The sequence below is a fragment of the Perca fluviatilis genome, chromosome 16, assembly GCF_010015445.1.
Source record: "Perca fluviatilis chromosome 16, GENO_Pfluv_1.0, whole genome shotgun sequence".
In the NCBI taxonomy this organism is placed as follows: Eukaryota; Metazoa; Chordata; class Actinopteri; order Perciformes; family Percidae; genus Perca; species Perca fluviatilis.
In genome coordinates, this window is record NC_053127.1 from 23696574 (window position 1) to 23718079 (window position 21506).

General features: G+C 39.8%; 3 protein-coding genes across 5 annotated transcripts; 2 read left to right on the forward strand and 1 right to left on the reverse strand.

Annotated features, from left to right (window-relative positions):
* Window positions 1-760: 760 nt before the first annotated feature.
* On the reverse strand, window positions 761-21305 carry rb1 (retinoblastoma 1). 3 transcript variants are annotated; one of them, XM_039778563.1, is made up of 28 exons: window positions 21028-21305; window positions 20775-20887; window positions 20090-20210; window positions 19209-19312; window positions 18873-19007; window positions 18741-18779; window positions 18540-18589; window positions 18178-18288; window positions 17736-17881; window positions 17547-17624; window positions 16556-16665; window positions 16378-16452; window positions 15703-15790; window positions 15486-15602; window positions 15333-15389; window positions 15034-15065; window positions 14820-14896; window positions 14426-14655; window positions 4383-4498; window positions 3302-3456; window positions 2792-2937; window positions 2608-2712; window positions 2360-2473; window positions 2099-2247; window positions 1964-1994; window positions 1721-1863; window positions 1541-1587; window positions 761-1397 (listed from the first exon to the last, which is right to left on the reverse strand). In XM_039778563.1, the coding sequence occupies exons 2-28, from the start codon at window positions 20885-20887 to the stop codon at window positions 1333-1335; spliced, it is 2754 nt and encodes a 917-aa protein (XP_039634497.1). In that variant the 5' UTR covers window positions 21028-21305; the 3' UTR covers window positions 761-1332. The 3 variants fall into 3 exon arrangements, with proteins under 3 accessions (XP_039634497.1, XP_039634496.1, XP_039634495.1); XM_039778562.1 differs by having other exon boundaries at window positions 20986-21305; XM_039778561.1 differs by having other exon boundaries at window positions 762-1397; window positions 20775-21305.
* Window positions 7256-9387, forward strand: LOC120544660 (lysophosphatidic acid receptor 6-like). Its single transcript, XM_039778564.1, has one exon. The coding sequence runs from the start codon at window positions 7748-7750 to the stop codon at window positions 8867-8869; it is 1122 nt and encodes a 373-aa protein (XP_039634498.1). The 5' UTR covers window positions 7256-7747; the 3' UTR covers window positions 8870-9387.
* On the forward strand, window positions 11298-13862 carry LOC120544661 (lysophosphatidic acid receptor 6-like). Its single transcript, XM_039778566.1, has 2 exons — window positions 11298-11382; window positions 12705-13862. The coding sequence occupies exon 2, from the start codon at window positions 12746-12748 to the stop codon at window positions 13820-13822; it is 1077 nt and encodes a 358-aa protein (XP_039634500.1). The 5' UTR covers window positions 11298-11382; window positions 12705-12745; the 3' UTR covers window positions 13823-13862.
* Window positions 21306-21506: the final 201 nt, after the last annotated feature.

A 21506-nucleotide genomic window follows, 5' to 3' on the forward strand; every position in this document is an offset into this window, starting at 1 on the left:
TTTGTGAAGCCACAACACGCACAACCTTGAGGCGGATGGGCTACACCAGCAGAAGACCCCACCGGCTACCACTCATCTCCACTAAAAATAGGAAAATGAGGCTACAATTTGCACAAGCTCACCAAAATTGGACAGTTGAAGACTGGAAAAATGTTGCCTGGTCTGATGAGTCTCAATTTCTGTTGAGACATGCAGATGGTGGAGTCACAATTTTGCGTAAAAAGAATGAGAACATGGATCTGTCATGCCTTGTTACCACTGTGCAGGCTGGTGGTGGTGGGGGTGTAATGGTGTGGGGAATGTTTTCTTGGCACACTTTAGGCCCCTTAGTACCAATTGAGCATTGTTTAAATGCCACAGCCTACCTGAGCATTGTTTCTGACCATGCCCATCCCTTTATGACCACCATGTACCCATCCTCTGATGGCTACTTCCAGCAGGATAATGCACCATGTCACAAAGCTCGAATCATTTGGTTTCTTGAACATGACAATGAGTTCACTGTACTAAAATGGCCCCCACAGTCACCAGATCTCAACCCAATAGAACATCATTGGGATGTGGTGGAACGGGAGCTTTGTGCCCTCGATGTGCATCCCACAAATCTCCATCAACTACAAGATGCTGTCCTATCAATATGGGCCAACATTTCTAAAGAATGCTTCCAGCACCTTGTTGAATCAATGCCACGAAGAATTAAGGCAGTTCTGAAGGCGAAAGGGGGTCAAACATGGTATTAGTATGGTGTTCCTAATAATCCTTTAGGTGTGTGTGTGTGTGTGTGTATATATATATATATATATAATTTTTTCACTTAATGGCACCAACTAAACTTATCCAAGCAATCTATATGACTTTAAAAGTAAAACTGCTATGTGAAAAGACATTATTTTTCCTCTAAAGTCAACAGTGAATCTTTTTTGGGGAGAGTGATCATGATTTTAACCAATTATTTAACAAGAAAGCCATCAATTTATCTCAACAACGCTCTACACAATTGAGAACATCTGAGAGAGTCAAAATAAAGATTTCTAATAACACCCAAGAATTAATATCACTCTAAAAACCAAACATACTTAATCTCAAACAAGTCAAAATTCAAATGAAAGTCAATGGTGTCAATCATTATTCAGTTAAAACACTCAAAGCATCAACAAAAAAAGAGGAGAAAGTCCTCTATATTCACATAATACTCCTCAAAGACAAAGTTAAATACAAACTAAAATCCAATACTACATGTACAGAGAAACTTATGTTTCACTTTGTGTGTGAACAAAAAAGTAGTGTTCACGTTGTGATAAACAGTGCAGGTCAGTTCAGTAGGTTTTAGAGTTACTCCTTCCTTGATTCTGCGTCTTCCTTCATCTTCTGCTCCTGCATGCGACTCCGAGTGGAGCCTACATTAATCAAAACATCAATATGTTACAAGAACATAGATCCACAAACCATACAATTGACAGAAAGGATACACGAAGAAAAATAATTGGGAATAGCCAAAAAAACAAAACAGAATTTAATATATTAAGCAGTTTTCACTTACTCATCTCTGCAAGCTTTTGTATCAGTGTAGAATCTCCTCCAGATTTGCTGTAAATGAAAACTTATAAAGTGAGCCTAATTGAAATATGTGCATGTATACCGCGACAAATACTGAGTGAACACAGATAATAAATCAGGGTGCTAGTATGCTATTGCAAATATAAGACCATTTATGACCAACCTGCCATCAGCTTCATCTTGCCCGTCCACATCGAACCGTAACCTCTTCAGAGGCTTTGGAGTGGAGCCGAGATCCAGAGTCCTCTTAAAGGACCGATCACTGCTGTTGACCATCTGGTTGATCTTCTGGAACCGATTGGATAGCTGCAGATGAAAACAAAACAGAAACAACAGAGTGAGTGAAAAAAAAAAAAATCTTTGTAATGGCAGATTATCCTTTAATATGCAACAAAGAGGCTCGTACCCCGAAAGATTCCCCGATTGATACCAGCATTCTGTAATGGCAGAAAACACAAAAACAGTACAATGAGCACAATGTAAAGGGTCGTGCTACTTCAACAATCGACACAACAATCTGCCATGAACGTGCAGAACTCACCTGGAGCGAGGAGTCATGATACCCGGGGACATGCGTGGGCTTTTCAGAGGGGAGATATACACGTTGTTGCTCCCAGGCACTCGTAGAGGTGAATTGGGGAACTTGTAGGGGCTGCGTGGTATTTGTGGGATTGGAGAGAGGGTGGGTGGCTATGAAAACAAAAACAGTAACAATGAGAGGGTATAGTAGCCGTGCACATGTATATCTAATTGTGCCTGTATTAAAGTCAAACTGTAAATTCTACGTGGGGAGGTGTCTCACCCTAGTAGACGCATACTGCAGGATGTTGGTTTTCAGCTTCTGCATGAACACTTGGTTGTAGAAGACAATGATGGAGTCATAGTGGCCCTCAGTGATCAACACATGCTTAAAGGTCTGCAACATACAGAGTGATACAAAGAAATGCAACGTTCATAATTAATTTCCCATAAAGTGTGATTACAACAGAAAAAAGAAAAGAAAAAAACAGCCTGAAGGGTGATAGAGATATTAGCATTAAAAGGTGTCACCTCCTGGTTGGTGTTGGGCATGTTCTTGTATGCTGTGACAATGGTCTTGAAGCGCAGATCAACACTCTTCACTTTACATATGGCATACATGGCTGACATCATCAACTGCAAGAGCAACGAGAAGCAGATTAAAAACGAAATAAGAAAACCTAATGAAAGAGCTACCGAGAGAACAAGTGGTTACCTGGTCGAGGTGGCGGTCTCTCATCAGCTCGTGCTCGTGCTGCAGAGTGTGCTGGAACAGGGTCCATATGATGGGCTCCAGTTCAGGGTGGGAGGACAGCAGGTAGGAGCAGAGTATCTTCAGCCTAGTGTAGGCCAGGCGGTACACTACAGTGAGAGGAAACCACAGAGACGGTTGGACATGGAGAAAGAAACCTGAAGGATCTGTGTACTGAATAAAACAAAATGAAAATAAACTGTTTTCATACCCTCTGCAAGCTTATACAGATGTAGTAATCAACTCATTTTTTATTGTATTTTAGTAATTTCCAGTTTATTATGAAGTCAAATTGGAAATCCATCACTGACGAAAAATGGAGATTAACGATTTTTGTTTTGTTTGTAATATTACCATTTCCATTTACAAAGTGGAGCTGGCAGTGTTTATCCACACATCTGTTAGTATATAAAAGTTATCAAGAGAAACCTAATGTTTTGTATGTCTGGAGGAAAACACACTGTAAACATTTACATTTTTTATAGAAGAGGCTGAGAGAGTTGGACTTTGGGTGACGTGGAGTCTGGCCGGCAGGCTGGGCCGGAGGCTGAGAGGCAGCTTGAGAGCTGGGCGTGGCCGGGGACTCGGGAGGCAAGACACGAAGGCCTGGACGCATGGGGGACAGGTATCTGTAAGGACAATGGAGAAACCCACTGGGCTTAAATGGTGCAATTATCAAAAAACACCATATTTTTCTCGTACTGCACATTGCTGCAGCTCCTCTTTTCTTTTCTTTTCTTTTCCTGTTTGTTGAGCTCTCCGTTTTAGCTACAGAGTGAGGCATCACACTTGTATTCCATCTTTGTTGGGAGTCACACATGTGTAGTACCTAGGTAAGGACTACTACCCAGTCAGAAGAGTATGAGGGCGTGCCATGCTAGCAGATAGGCGAGCATTATAACGTGTGTTACAAAGTAACGCACGTTTGTCACGCAAGTAAAGACTGGACTACAATAGAGCTGTTTGGAGCAGTTTGTGAACAGTGTTTTCTGTTGGAGATGGTAAGTCCCTTTAGGGTAGACTTTGGGCTTTTTCACTTTGTAAACCTATAACGTGCACAAAAAAAGATATATAACACAATAAAGGAAGGGAAAAAGCCAAAAAGCATAATATGAGCACTTTAAAAAACATTACATTACATGTCATTTAGCTGACGCTTTTATTCAAAACGACTTACAATTCCTATATATGTCAGAGGTCGCACACCTCTGGAGCAACTAGGGGTGGGATTTGATCCTTCAACCTCAGACTGCTGAGTCAGTAGCTTATCTCAGTGAGCTATTCCTGAAGCTGAAAACAATTCCATTAAATGAAAACCACAAATCACTAATAATTAAAAAGGGGTTGAGAATCAGATAGAAGAACAGGTTTAAGGTTACAGAAATAATTTTAATACCATGATATTTAACTATGATTTCATCAAAGTGATGAGCTCTCTTACTTATGACTCAGTGGTTTCACAACAGGTAAAAAGGTTTTAGGGTCTAAGGTCTCTTAGCTGCTGCGTACCAGCAACTGAAAGACCGACAAATGGATTGTGGGATGTCGGACTCACAGGTCAGCTGCGGTGTGGTTGTGCTGCAGTGGTTGGCTGAAACTGGCTGGGGTCTCCACCTGCTCTGCTGCTCCGCCCTCATGCTCCTGTGTCAGCAGCTCAAACAGTGGGGAGTCCTGCGGAGACACAAACAGGATTATTTACATTTAAGCAAACACCCAGTGCATCCAAATCATGAAGAGAATGACTACACGCCTTTTACTGGAATTCAATTCAAGAAATAAAATCTAGACAGGGGGGAAACCTTCCAAAAGCCATGGCTGGAAGAATACAACCCAAATTCAACTTTTACTGATGACAATTACACTCTTACCAACACCTGATTAGCCAATCAATACTTCAAAGCTTTTCAAATATGAATAGCATAATTTATATTACTTCTGAGTTTGTAAGTGAAATCTGGTGCTACTCTGAATTGCATTTTATATGATAAATAATCACAACACTATCACTGGAGTTACTACTAAATGTTTATTAGATAATGTAACCTCTGCACTGCAGTTTTATTGACACACAAAAAACACAGGAGAAACAAGAATCAAGAACAAGGAGAAAGAGGATGTTATTAGGGCACCTACTGTGTTTGTTTTGCACTGCAGCGTACCTTATTAAATCACAAATGATGTAATTTATTAATTGTGCCTATATCCATATATATCTCAATAACTTAATGAAGAGCCTGCTAGTTTGGTTTTCCCTGGAGGAACAAATGCAGCATTGATTATAAACATTTATAAGTACAATCACACATCCTCCATGTGAGGAGAGCCTGGTCAGGTACGGTATTACAGCTTGGTTTGGCAACCAGTTTTCAACTGCACAGGGAGATCACTGGTGTTAAAGAGCACTTATCCATGCAAAGAATTATGAACAGGCTTCTTAGCGACAAGCAAATAGAATTGTTAGTGACACGTCTCACGTTCTGTACGCAGAATACGAGCTGCTGTCATCCGGTAGGTGGCTTAGAGTTCCTCGCTGCAGACTTAACCGTTTGAAAAACTAATTTATCCCAGTGTATTATCCCAGGCATGTAAGACGATGGAGATTTGTTATTGTTGTACTTGTGATCTCTCTTTTTTAATTTCTTTATTTTGAGGTCTGCTGTATGGTATTGTACAGTATCTGTTGTATGTACATGCTGTCTGTATTTGTTTGTACTATGGCTGCAGCATGAATTAAGTGCCCAAGACAAATTTCCCACGATGTGTGACAATAAAGTTAATCTTGATTTCCTTTGCAAAAAGGCAACTGTCAAATTATAACTACTAGTACAGTGCCCGTTGAAAATGTGCCTGTTTGGAACGGGGCGATTGCTTGGCCTGTGGTATTGCTGCTTGCAGAATTCATCAAAACCAAATTGTAACCCAAAATGACTAACAGAAGGACCCCAAACCATATGCAACTCCACTGTATAGCCTACTACTGACTTACAGTGTAGGCTACGTCTACATCAGAGGAAGACATTGTCTACTATATTTACCTGACAGAGAACTGTGCAGATTCAGAATGTAATCACAAAATATCACAATGAAAATGTGGAGTAATCAGACATTTGCCTCATGGCAGTGCGCTACCCACCTGGCCAATTATGAGAGCTAATCAGCACATATCAGCAGAACCGGACCAGAGTGTGTGCCCAGAGAGAGAGAGAGAGAGAGAGAGAGAGAGAGAGAGAGAGAGAGAGAGAGAGAGAGAGAGAGAGAGAGACTTTGTCTCGTGTCGTATGATCAGAGGTGTTAATTTCCATACAGATTTAGTGGCTTGATGGTAAATTGTGAAGTAGGGGATTTGATTGATTCGCGAGGGTATTTTGGTGTTGTAAGTTAGCAGTAGACTTAAATAACCCGACCCAGGTTGAGTCTGATGAAAACTGCTGTGTATGCCCAGTTCAGCTCTGAGATTTTCTCGCATTGCACAATGCTGTGAAGGAATAATCTCTGAGATTAAGTTATGTTCTTCCTCTGTTTAGAAGTGGTGAATATAGGTTACAGCTCACAGCAATTTAATACTATATAGTGTCTAGCCATTATCCAGCAATCATGTAGCCAACATTGAGAGCAGGAAAGAGTCAAAGGTGGAAACACCCCCCCCACTTACGATGTTGTAAAGCGTTCTGCATGTGGCATCTGCGTGTGACGTGCAAATTACCTTCCCCCCAAACACGGACACACATATACAAACTGATAAGTTTCGCTTCATTAGATAGATGGGCTGAAAATATATTTGTTCCTCATTTTATGTTGACCAGAGGACACTGCATATAGTTCCTATCAGATTTTGGTGATAGTCACAGAAATCCCCTCAATCTGAAACCAAATCACACACACACACGCACACATGGGAATATCAGTATGTAGATCAGACAAAAATCTGCAATGAGATCATACAGGGAAGTGGGTGTGAGTCACTACTCATGGATTTACATAGTGACTGCAGGTTTGTACTTGCTATTAGTACATTCTCCGTGTCACACACGCCAAGCCCAGCTGACGCCACAGACAAATTTCAAAAGTACAAGTTATTTGATTTCAACAGCATTCAGTGACATGGATGCCAATACTGCAACGTTTTATTAGGTATAGTAAAAGTTCTGTTTAGATTCATTGTTTAGCTTAGGGTCTCTAAAGGGATGGGAGGTTGATCTAAACACACCTGTAGCAGTCAAGTGGATCCAACCCTTACTTGTTTTAAATTTAAAATAAAAGTATGGACCACACCAATTTCAGACTAAAGTCCAATCGTTCAAATTATAAAAAAAATAAGAGCTAAAACCAAGCAGCGATGGGAGGACTTTGGCCCGGTGGAGGCTCCTCCCTCTGTGTTTCAACAGTTCAGGGAGTTTTCTTTGTGTTGGAGCCTGACTTGCAGGCTGCTACAAGGTTTTTGATTTACGATCAGGTAGGGGCAGAGCAAAACCTCTGGAGCATACAAGTAACAATCACCATGCCCCCCACCCCCAGAGCTGTTGCAGGAACAGACAGGAAACAAGCGAAGGAAAGAACCACTCGTCTGTTCAGAGATGAGGGGAGGCACATGACTCTTCTCTCAAAGGGATAAACATTTCAACTGTGAAAGACAACTGGAAACAACTGAAAACCTGACTTAAATGAGGATTATTGGATGTGCAGGACAGCTTTCACGCACATAAAGACGGACTTTGGATACTAATACAGGTATTTTGTGGAGTTACTGCATACTTTCCAGTATTTCATAAAAAAAAACACACAAACTGAGCATTCTTCAGTATTTCAATTCATTTTTTCTGCACAAATGAAACATACATTTTCGCTGCCTGTTGCGCATGGTGGGATTAACTAAATGGATTTGTAGGACACGATTTAAGAGAACATTTTTTTACTCCGTAGATGTTACAAACTTATCAACCTGGTTTAAAAATGAATGACAGCAGCACACAAGAATATAACGTCACTCAAAATGACATGAATTGCAACAAGAGTGACAACTTCAAGTACCCTTTGTATAGCTGGGTTTTCAGCCTGGTGTTTTTATTTGGACTTGTCTTCAACATGGTGGCTCTATACATTTTTGGCTGTACACTGAAGCTGCGGAATGAGACCACGACATACATGATAAACCTTATAGTTTCAGACTCTCTCTTTGTCCTGACCCTGCCTTTTCGGATCGTTTACTTTATTAAACGTGAATGGGTATTTGGAAGCGTGCTCTGCAAGATCTCTGTGGCCCTGTTCTACACCAACATGTACAGCAGCATCCTCTTCCTCACCTGTATCAGTGTTGACCGTTTCCTGGCCATTGTGTACCCATTCCGGTCCCAAACGATTCGTACTAAGAGAAATGCCAAACTGGCCTGCTGTGCAGTGTGGGTGATGGTTCTTTCTGGAAGTATACCCACTGGGTTCCTTTTGGACACCACCTCACCCATAAATGCGAAATCCACCTCAAACTTCTGCTTTGAAAACTACTCCAACAAACAGTGGAAGGCTGAGCTGTCCAAGGTGGTGGTGTTTATTGAGACTGTGGGCTTCATCATCCCATTGATGCTCAATGTCTTCTGCTCCATCATGGTGCTACGGACACTGAGGAAACCCCAAAACATCAGCCACGGAGGGAACCTCAACAAGGCAAAAATCTTGAGGATGATCACAGTGCATTTGCTCATCTTCTGCTTCTGTTTCATCCCCTACAATGTTAATCTCATCTTCTATGCCCTGGTCCGCTCCAATATCATAAAGGGGTGTAAAGCGGAATACGTGGTCAGAACCATCTACCCCATTAGTCTGTGCATAGCAGTGACCAACTGCTGTTTTGATCCAGTCATATACTATTTCACTTCAGAGACCATTAAGAGCTCCATGAAACGCAAGTCCACAGTATGGCACTACGGTGCCAAGCTGTTTGACAGACTACAGATGGATAGCACACAAAGCAGTCCAAATACAACACACAAAAGCCTGACCCCACGGACTCAGAATTCCAAAGTGTTTGACAGTGAGTCTACAATCTAATGACAATTCTATTATGGGACATGATTAATAATTCAGTGATTGCTGGTGAAGCTTGATTTGTATCTGAGGACGTATGTGGAAGTGGAGTGGCATTGAAGATCATAATAACAAACACAATGGTTACTAAGGAGTCACTCTTTCCTCTACTGGACAAAACAGAGACTTTAGACTAGGACACCCAAATTAGTCAATAAAAGAGTGGAACAAGTCCAACAGGAAACATTTGAAAGTGTGTTGCAGCATAAAGACCTTTCATCAGGCTGCCAATTCACAACACACATTGTTAGAAAATTCTTCATTCTTAGGAGTTATGAGTTTATAATGTGTACTAGTTGAGATGGTGCTGCCGAAGTATCAGCTTTTGCAAATAAGACATTGTAACTGTGGTCTTATTCCTCAGAGCAAATTCTCCTTTAAGATAATTCTGCTTTGGCAATGCTGAACCAGTATTACTCTTTTATGTACTGTACAGTTGTGGCCACTTTATAGAGCAGCATGTTCTATAACAGCTTTTACTACCCATATTATATATATATATATATATATATATATATATATATATATATATATATATATATATATATATATATATACACACACACACACAGAAAGTGAATAAAAGAAGTATTAACTGAAAGGTTTTCGAGTTGTTTTTTTAAAATACTTGTTTGATAGAGTGGGGTGTTGTGAAATATTTGACATTAACAGGGTATCAGTCATTCACATGCAACTCTCTATGGGTGCTGCCAAATCATTTGTCTAGACTGATTACTCATACAGGTAGTAACAACCCAGCTACATGTACTGTGGTTGATTGGCCAGTGCCATGACTGCACAGTGAGTCAATACAATTTCAAAAAGTAGATTACAGGTGTCGTCAATATTTGACCGATGCATTGCGCCAGCCAACACTAGACTAACAATGCCAATGGCCTCATCTAAATAAGTGGTCATGTCTGTAGAACTTTTTTTATGATGATCAAAAACAAAAGAAATTCAGACTAGAATTTGACTTTTAATGAGAATAATTTAAAAAGATCTAAGTCATAGTGACCACGTGTCTGTTTCCTATGGACTAATGGGAGAAGTTAAAACACAGTTCACAGTGTAAATAGAATATGCTGCAGCTTGAATTTTGTTCATTCTTCTAAAAGCTGCCTGCTGCAAGACCGAGTGCTATTGGATTCCTGTTGAGACCCCTGAGGCTCTGTACTGACAAGGGTAGACTCATCACCAACACTGAACTGGATTGTGAAACATAAACAGGCGAGCGACAACAAGCCTCTTGAGGGAGAAGCAGGTTTAAAAAAAAAAAAAATTCAAAAAAAGAGCACAGTGGTGGTTGCTGCAACCCTGAGACAGAGCCGGTGAATAATCCAGAATTTAAACTTTAAAAACACTTAGAAAACAATTAGCAATTGCTTAAATCTTATTTTTCCTAAGCCACACTAAACCATGTCATACAAATAGGCTTGCATATAAGAATATTTAAATAATAGAAAATAATAATATTGTTAATTGAGTATGTGCTAAGATTAAACAGTAAAACAAAACATCTAATTTTCCTTTGTATTGATAATCATAACATGAAGGTAAGACTTATTTTTTTAAAGTGAATAAATCTTAAGGAGTTATTTCTCAATCAAGGCATGTGTCCTTCATGTTATTTATATTTCTATCTAATTCAAAATTTGTCTCACAAGGGCCAAGTGGTATGTAGCTAAGTCGTAATGTGTGCCATATTAGCCTACTGTTCTCCAAATTATTCAAACAGGCACTCAATTCTGCTTTAATGACATGCCAGGTTGTTGGTGAAAATCTGATGTAAATACTAGATGAATTACTTCTTTTCACAAGTGCAAAAGATCACATTTTGACACAACATACATTTTAATCAATCATAAGGACCTGTCCTGAAGTTTTTGATTTCATTTGGATAATAGCCATGGACTGAGATCTACACTCACTTGTTCCCTTAGAGCGCCGGTCCCAAGCTGACACACTGACAGATACACTGCTGTATAGTTTCAGTGAATTATTGCTATTCCTCTATCTGTATAGTTGATGATTGACTCCAATCACTTGTGCAGGTTTTTAACAAGCAGTCATAAACAGGACTCCCACCCCCATAAAGGTAATGAAACGATATGTTCTTAATTTTAAAGCTAATCACAAAATTCAGTCGATTGACAAAACTAGTTGGTTAAGACCAGATAACAAGTCTATCCTTAAGCCAACCTATTGATCAGTACTTCTAAAGCTCATTAAATAGTTTTACTAAATGAGCTAAGAAATGGGTAGTAAGAAAAAACCATAAGAAGTGTGCTTAGGAGAGGGGAGAGAGAGGGGGAGAGAGCAGATGAGAGGGAGATCCTGACCTGTGTGTGAGTGTGGGCGTAAACGGCTCTGATCATTAGCATGAGCATCATAAGAAGTTACCCTGCTGCTGAACACCAGCTGTCTGGAAGAATACTTTATCACACCATCACTGAATTGTTGAGATCCTGATACTGGTGAGTGATGAAGTTTCAACATTCTTCTCAGTTGTTCTTAGCTTGAGTTTTATATGTACAGTATATAAATGGATTTTCATAAAATGAAGACAGCAATTAACTGTAACAACTTATCAAGGTGTGATGGAAACTTAACATTTTAAAGTCCACAAAGATACTGAAGACAAAGATTAGGAATAATATTGTTTGTATGCAATATTTGAGAATGTTCGGGGCTTTTACATGTAGGGAACCAAATTAAGGCAACATAATTATTGTGATCCCGACACAAATCTGCTACATGACTTGCAACTCTTAAAGATCGCATCAAGATCAACAGTTTGCTACTCATCAGACACTTAGTATTGGTGGTAACTGAATGATAATACAGAGTTATTATCAGATCACCAAAGCAGACAACTAAAATTATGTCAGGTGCAAAAAATAAAAGGGTTTGAAGAAAAAAAGTTTTAAATGCATTATCATGTCATAGAAAAATGTCTTATATTAGACATCTGTCTAAATATTGTCACTGGGAATTAAAAAACTTAAAACAACAAACTTAAAAGGTTAATTGAGAGACTACTCAAAATTTGACTGAAAGTGATAGTATAGTGATGATCACCCGATGTGCCTGTACTCAAACTAATCTCACAATTGTATTTTTGAAATGAATGCTCAAAGGCAAAGTATCATAATACCATTAGTGTTAAAATAAAAATGGGAGCTCTCTTGTAATACCTTAGACAGTGGTATTGTTTCAACTCAAAATTGTGTGTCTTTTTGTGATTGGAGTGTTTGGACATGTTTAACAGCCTCAATTCCTGGTGAACTGGTCACAAAAAAGAAAAAAGATGTAAAATAACAGAAGAAAAGTCCCAAAAATCATGATGACATATGCCAAACGTATGAAAAACGCATTAGTTAAAAGTGCTTATAATTTGACCTTTCTTAATGACTGAAAAAAGGCTTAACTGGATATTTTTTTTATGCCCTACAAACTACATATTTAAAATGACCAGTAAAATCCACACCTCTTACAATCTCAAAGAAAGATTAACTTCATGAGCTGCACTTAATGTGAATTTACTCCAGGACAACAGATAACATTGTGAGGTAATTCTTTTTCCCCCCACTCTGCCTGTAATGAAGCCAAATGTTTGCTTGTTTTATGAGAGCAGGAAGTTGCAGTTAAAACTTTATTGACAGATTGACTATCGTCCTGCATATCATATATAAATTCAGTTATGTTAGCCGTGGCAGTGTATTCATGTCATCTCAGCAAATTTACATTACATAAAACAGCAGACATTTTGAGTTTATTAAGTTTTTACTTGCCACAGGTTTAACTCCAGCAGAAGCAACTGTTCCTTCCTCCCATCTTATGTTCACTTCAACCAACCCAATTCCCTCCAGATATCAGAAAATTAGTAATTTAAAGTGTTGGAGCAGCAAATCCTTTTTGGACATGGAGCTGTGGAATACGACTGATATACCAGCCAAGCCATTTTCACCTCTGACTAATTGCACCGTTGACACGAGCTACCGCTTCACCTTCTATCAAGTGTCCTATGGTGTCATCTTCCTGCTGGGGTTGGCCACCAACAGCCTGGCTCTGCGCAGACTGTGTCTATCTCCCTGCACCATGAACAGCACAGCCATTTACATGGCCAGCCTGTCAGCTGCCGACTTGTTTTTTGTAATCTCTCTGCCCCTGAGAATCTACTACTACCACCAAAAGGCCAGAGCCTTGTCCTCCAAGACAGGATACCAATCCAGTTGGACTGCTGGGGTGGCATATTGCCACCTCATTTTCACCCTTAAATACATCAGCCTGTATGGGGGCATCTTCTTCCTGGTGTGCATTGCTTTGGACCGCTACTTTGCTGTAGTGCATCCGCTGGTTTCAACACTCCGCAGGCTGCGTGTTGCACAGCTGGTTAATGGGGGGATCTGGTGCCTGGTGCTCGGGCTCAGTGTGAGTCTGCCTCTGCTGCGCTCTGCAGCAGCTGACCAACACCAGCCCTGTCTGCTGGACCCGTCCTCGCCAAGCCACCGCACCATCATCCTGGTATCTCTTGGCTTAGTCCTAGGGTCATTTCTGCTGCCCACTGTGCTACTTCTCTGCAGCTACTGCAGAGTGCTGAGTGTGCTTCGCCAGCCGAGACACCGCGCCCGCAGTCAGCGCCGCAGCCGTCGCCACGCTCTCACTGTTATTTACTGGGTGCTAGGCATCTTCCTGCTGTGTTTCGTCCCCTATCACATCAACCTCCTGGGATACACCCTCACACACGTGGGTCTGCTGCCCCATTGTGGCCTGGCCAAGTTGACCAAGGCTGTGCACCCCGTGGTGCTATCACTAGCAAGCCTCAATTGCTGCCTAAACCCATTCATCTACTATTTCTCCAACAGCCTGGTGAACAGGGAGGCGCCCTGTGGTGGAGGCAGTGGCAGCCAGTGACACGGATCATTTCTTCATCACTAAACTATTTTTATTGAACGGATTCATACAGTTGAACAGGAGTTTGTCTATTCATATACAGTATCCTGTTACCCATACTGTGTGCACTTCTTTAAAAAGTAAACTGAAGATAACTCTGCTTGTGTTAACTATGTTATCTGTATTTATGGCAGAAATTGCAATGTTGAACAGGTTTTGTGTGTTCGCCACACCTCTGGAGCAGTCTGGGGTCAGTGCCATGCTAAGAAGCACACTGTCATCTTAGTTATTTTGTCCAGTATACTTTGTCAGTACAAACTGAATGTATTTGTGAAATATTGATATGCAATGACATTTTTAATATGTAGTGAATGTAGAATTTGTGTGAAGCCTGCCTAATTTTACAAAAATTGCTGATCAAACATTATGTAGTAGTATGTTTATCATATGTCATTTACATTATTCTTAAACTGTAGTAATAATGTATTTAAAAAATGTTGTGTATGAAAACTGTGTATACAGTATACAGTGTCTGTGTCTTTATGTTGTGCATGCATAAATCTCATTTACATGCCGTGACATTATTATAACGATACTGTAGTAGTGATGAGAGATAAAACTGACCGTCCTCCATGCAATCCTCTCCATGATGAGGTTCTCGCAGGTCTCCAGATGTTTGACGATATCTTTGCTCAGAGTGGGCTCGGCCTTAATGAAACTCTCAATGACTTTGTAGAAGTCAAAAGCAGCCAGGTTGACCACATCCAATATCCAGGGGAAACACACGTCCGTTTCAACTGGATCACCACCACCACCACCACCATGGTTGTATCCCCCAGTTTTAAAACTGCTCTCTAACCATGAAGAGCAAACAACATTATTACAACTCGTCACACATCTACAGGACATGTAAACATTTACCTGCATCATTAATAATTGTAAAGATACAACACAGTTACTTCAGAGTTAGTAGGTGACTGCATCGGTTATTAACTTGTACGAAAATTACGGGACACACCTCCATATGTTGCCATCACCACCTCCAAAGCACAGGCCAGCAGTGATGTGTGGAATGTGGAGTCATTGAGGAGTTTACTGGAATGGAAATCATATGACTTAGCTCAAGGAAAATAACGCTTCACTTACATGTAAAACAACAAAAAGCATACATGCACAAGTGAATACACACCACAATTGACTAGCTTTATGATTGGGATTACTTAAACGCATACCTGAAATTTTGTACAGACAGTCGCTTCTCTTCCTACAAAATGGGGAGGGAAAACAACATAAATGGGTTATTTCAGACATTTTTCTTTTGCTCTAAAAAAAAACGTGAAATATTTTGGATCATTTTAATATGCAGTCGATTTATCAATTGTGGTTTTCTGAGATACATTTTTGCGGGTAAACCCTTGAATGGCAACATTTCAAATAACTTGAACTTCTAAACAAATATACAATAAAAATACACAATCATTGAATAAAACAGTTCAAAAAATTAATAGATAACATCAAACAAGTCAAGTACCGATTTCAGCATTGCCTCCATGACTTTATAATACAGTCTGACACCAAGTTTAAATCTCTGAAAGACAAAAGAAATCAAGTCAGACATGAAATCATTTGAGCATAGTAAGTATTGCCTTTGTTGCTCATTGTCTTGCTAAGTGTTAATTCATACCTGCCAACCAAGTACTACACAGCGCGGGCCGACTGCCTGACCAAACCTTTGGCTGAACGCCTGTCCGAGTGTCTCCAACCGCTTCAGCACAGCCTGCGTTGGGTCCACGGTGCAATTCTGATGACAGGAAAGAGAAAACACAGAAAGTCAAATTAAGTTAGTAAGATGCCATTTCAAGGGGCATTTTAAATCCGTGGCAACACTTCTAGAGACCCACTTTGAAATACGTAGCCAGGTTAGTAGATGGCTGATCCCCACTGGAGGTGAGATCACCCCTCAACTGCTGGATGGAGGTCATGGCAGCTCTGATGAGACAAAACAAAAAAATCTGACATCAGACATAAACTCAGTGGATTATGCCCGATAATATACATACTGTGCAAGAAATCCCAGAACAATCTCAAATGTTTGGTATCCCAATTGTGGATACATATACACATTCAATAAATATTAACTTTGCTTTTAAGCATTTTATAATATCTTTATAGATATCATGGTATACTTTAATATTTGGAAACAATTATTAAACTCTTGGTTTATCTTTACCTTTCCACACCAACTGTGACTATTAGGATACACAAAGAAAAAAACAGCGCAATAAAGGCCAGTGTATTAAATCACTTTGTTAGTTACTAATTTAGTACATCTTATAGTTTTTACTGTCAATTTCTGTACATTTTGGATGGATTAAAAGCAGAAAAGATCAGGTTTTCACCATAAACAGTCTTTCGACTCTGATTATTCACTTTCAGCAAGTTTAAAATGCACCAGTTGGCAGCTGAGCAGCATACAGTGTATAGAGACTCTCAGGTGAAACTGTAAAAATGTTAATGATTGTAAACAATGATTGATAAAATCAACAGGTGTGTGTGTGTGACTGCTAAGTGTTCACCTGATTGGAGTCTGGGGAGGGATGAGTACCTCTTCATCTGGCAAGTTCTTTTTTGGCGTTCTCTCCACCTGTGATCTGAAAACAGCAGCAGATTATTAAACACTTTTCTATAAATTCTTTTAATAGATTAACCAGACCAACGTCAAAACACTGAGTAGTGCAAAAAAGAAGAAATTACATTTCGACTTTAGGCAGAAGAACTGTCTCATCTCCATCAAAAAACAGCCGTCCATCGATGTCTCTACTCTTGAGGTAGTGCTCTTCATATTGTTGGTTGAGGTCATTCGCCTGTGGTGAAAATTAGAGACCGAGGTTACTCATAGTTAAGAGCCTCCCTTCATAATTCATAGATGTGCTGTAAAATAATTTGGCCCAAAATCTCACTGAAAACGTAACAGGTTTTTGTTCCAATTTACCCAGGCCCCTCATAGGTCAGATCAATAAAATGATAATTATTTACATAAGACACGTACTGTATGTACGTATATAATGTGCACCACCTGTCTGTTACTGGGGTAATGTAACCGTAAAAAAGGTATTGTATCCTTCTTGAAGGAGTGTGTTGGGGTCGGCAAACAGTAGCATCCTGTCTCCTTTGTTTTCATACCTGCCTCTGCAATATACTACCCTTAAACACTACAAAATGATCCCATGCTTGAGTACACATTTTCCTGACACCATGTATGCAAAAACCAAACATGTATAAGCACCACAGAGAACAATCAACAGCTGTCAGATACTTAAAGGAATACGCCACCGTTTGTTGAAATAGGGCTTATCACAGTCTACCCTGGCTGTAGATAGGTGGGCCAACGCATTTTTTGTCTCAGTGCAAGTAATTAGGTTGTTTTTTTGTCTTTTGTTGGCTCACTTTTACTCACAACATGCTAAACTGCAACATAGGATTCCATTCACTACGCTAAGCTAACTAGCGGCAGTGCTGCTGGTGTTGCACCGGACTAAAACGATGCATGCACAAAAAATGCGTTGGCCCACCTATGTACAGCTGGGGGAGACCGTGATAAGCCCTATTTCAACAAAAGGTGGCGTATCCCTTTAAATGTTCAACAATGCCAACAGCAAGCAGGACAAAATAACTAATGGAAACAGTAAGTGAAGAGCAGATAGTGAAACCAAACAGTAAAGCTGGTGTCACCCACCCCCCCTACCTGAGGAAAATCTGAAGATCTCGAAAAATCCAGCGAGTCCAGGAAAGTGGAGAAACTGGTCTGGTATACATTCTTCACCTGCAAATACATTGGCATAAAAGGGGCAAATGAGGCCAATTACACAGAACCGAGGGCAAATAAATGAATGTATTATAACTGTAAGAACTATACAAAGAGGGGGGCTCAGACCTCTTCTGCATTGCATTCATTCTCTTCGCACAAGGTTTTGAGAAGCTGCAAATCCACCTCCGGCTCCGGAGGTCGGAATTTGGCTTTGCTCTGGTTGCGGCGTGATGTTCGTGTTGGAGGGCTCTGAACTTTGCTGATAGCTGATTCTGAAAGAAAAACATTAAGGGCTTTAAAACATATCTGGTCATAAACAATAAACCCTTTTATGACACTATATACACTATACATACTTTTAAGCAAAAAAACAACTTAAAATCACATTAGGTCTACAGGAGAAAAAAAATTCAATCATGTTTACATCCCGACTCAAAAAAAGAAATTGTGTGTTGTTTTTTAAATACCGGTACATTTGTTTAACTTTTCTGACCTGGTTGTACTATGAGATGTCAGAAAGGTTAATGAAACAAAGACAGAGGTTGTAGTAAATGACACTGAAGCTTACTGTAAAGAGGCTGCAGAAGGTCTGGAGGGCAGCGCTTGATGAATGACTCCAGTGTACAAAGCAGCAACTGGAATGATATGACCAGGTCATCCTCCATCTGCAAGGCCCTTCCTGCAAACAGCGGAGATGCAGCACATGAGAAGCAGCGTCGTAATACTACCACGGCCGACTAGAAACAACAGAACTGTAACCGTGAGGAGAAGCATTTTCATCAATTAATTCGAGCTCTACAGCTGGGCACGAAAAAGGAAGGAAGGATGGTAAGAAGAAGATGAAGCAACATGAAAACTATTCCATCAGTGTATTAACAGCTTGATCCTACTTGTTTTTGTTGTTGTCAATGTGTTAAAGGCCTAACCTACCTTTGGCCAAAAGAAACATTGTCCAGCAGCTCCGCATCGTCTCCCTCTCCCTTGGAAAAGAGACACTGAACCATTAATCATAAACCTGCATCACATATTTTATAACAAGCCCTCAATTATCAAACACAAGACTATAAAGATACTAAAAAAGGAGAGCGAATAGTTCATTTCACACATGTGGTAAAGAAGTATCCAACTTACTGGTCATCAGAAACCATAGCAAAGATTTTTTTGCATGTTCTGAAACAAAACAAACGTTAATTTCAATTACAATTTTGACCAAACAGTTCATTATGAATCAAGCACCTGTACTGTATTGATGTGTTCACTCACTTCTCAAACCGCTGGTAGAGAGCCAGCGTCACGTTATACTTCTTCTCCAGTCGTGTCAGCGCTGAATTCACCTTTGTACTTATGGTATCCAGGTTTACATCTAACTTCCTCACCAGATCCACAAACTGCGTTACACTACAAAAACGGATTAATTTGTGTGAGAGACAAAATAGAAATTGCATGAATTTGAATACAAATAAGGATAAAATTGTAAAGGGTTCAGATTTTAAGTTTCAGTTTGGTACCACCTTGTTTTTGGACTACGGTGCAAAAAGCAACTGTGTGTTATCCTTTTACAGAATGTAATAACATGCATCATGCAGAGTAAGTACTTACTTTAGACTGACTGCTTTCAGAACCTGAGTTAAGGTGAAACAGGCGACATCCATGTCTGCCCCCGAGACAAACAGACAAGCCCCCCACACCCTTTTTTCACTGTCCTGAAATGAAATGAAAAACAATGTTTTCAATTTAACTATAAAACATGCAAAAAAAATGTAATCACTGATACCCTAGTGGGGAACATTAATATTATCAGGATTATTAAAGCATAAATCCAATACATCTGTTAGAACAAAGCCATACCACCTTGTATGTTATAATTGTATATCATCAAACCACACCGTACACTTTGTTATAGATTCCATTTAACAGAGATTTAGAAACTGAAATGGCATTAGGAAAGTGTACTGCAGATTAGTATGAACTGACTTGTTAGCTACAGCAAAACAGGTTAATCTCAAATTTTACATTTAATCTCGATAACACTTGTCACATAACACTTGTGACAGTGTATATGAGACACGTGTCTCCCACTTATTATGTGCAGTTCATTCTCATCTGCTCTCCTTTCAACAGGGGTGGAAAGGTAACTTTTTGAAAGAAATGTAATTGAGTAGTTCTTTATCTACCGAATTTCTTTGAAATATATACTGCATGCAAGTAAATTTCTGATTCTGTATTCAGCTACTATTTCAAAAGGCAAAAACAACATACAGTAGTCTACTGTACAATTACTATGGATAATGAACTTACATTTGATTTGAAGATATTTTAAGGCAAATTTTAGAAAGCTTTCCAAGAAGCAACACCAACATGGAGAGGGTTTTGGTTGTGAAGGCCAAAGGGCATGTTCTTTTTAATGCTTGCAGTGTGAATGCCATAGTGGTCAATTTATTCAGTATAACAGTATACAGTATCTATATATAAATACATACAGCTATTTCATTCATGGAATCTTGAACAGTTTTCCACAGCGTCCAGGCACGGTCACACACCAGGTCTGTCACATGAAGGCTCTTACACAAGGTCACAAACTCAGCATCCTTGTCTCGGTGTCTAAAGGAGGAAGGCCATAAATCAATATCATGGAGAACACAAACAAAGAAATTATAACCCCCACGCATATTGTGTCTCTCGGAATAATTTGATGTAGTCTGTTTTTATGTGAAAGAACAACACAAGATGAATGTATTAGAAAGATATTTGAATAAATTAAATGAGTGAATCTAACATTTCACGGACCCATGGGGGTCCCCGGGCCCCACTTTGAGAATCACTGGTTTAAGGATATCAAAACATGCTGCACAGACATGTGCACAGATGACAACACCTTCCCTGACTGTAGCAGACTCACATGTGTATTTGTATATTGTAACAGCGTTACATCTCATTTTACATCTGTAATTATAGAGTTATAGTCTGTGTTAGCTCTAACTAACGTTACAGGCCTGACTAGTTGGAAGAAGCTAGCAAGTGAGCCTGACGGTTAGACACATTCAGCTAGCTTGGAAGAGTAAACTAACGTTAGCTAAACATCAGGCAACAGTATGAACACATTTTAATTCGCTGACTGCTCACACACTACGGAAACCTGAATTAACGTTAGGCAAACTCGCTTACTTTTTAGCAGATAACGTTAATTTTGGACTCTCCTTCTTGTCTGGAGAGGCACTTTCAGCACTCTTCAGCTCTTTGCTCTGTGTCGTCCCAGAGTTGCGCTTTTTAGGTGGCATCTTGGTATCCGGTTACCGAACAGGCAAATATGTGTATTATTAAAAACAGAAATATGTTTCGAAGGTAACAAATAAGGCGTAGTAAGTTTAAAACCCACTGCAAGAGTTCCGTGGCAACAATACAACAAAACCTGACTGACTTCCTGGAACCGTGGTGAAGTGGGTGTTCGTTTTGTACCACCGGAGTGCGCGGCGGAGTGCCGGTGCCGCGGGTGTTTCAAGTTTTAGACGCTCTTCACAGTCAGTGTTCACAACCCCGTGTATACTAACCGGCTCACTGAGTTTATATGATCGTTTGTCTCTGTTTAAACCCAGCAATGTCGACACTTACATTAGATACCCGGTTTATCGCTTCATATTTATCTTAAGCTCCCTTTCACTAGGATCACGTGACACACCGCAAACGACCTAACCCAAAATCAAGAGATGAAAACGCGGGAAAATATCTACGCCACATCCGCTCATTAACATTTATCCCGCCATCCAGACGAGTCACAAAGAGTCTACTGCCCACTAACGTTACTGTAGCTATAAAGAAGGGACTTATCATTTCAACTAATCTAATGTAATTATGTAGTTATTACAATAATGTATATCGTTCATATGTTGATTCGGTTAC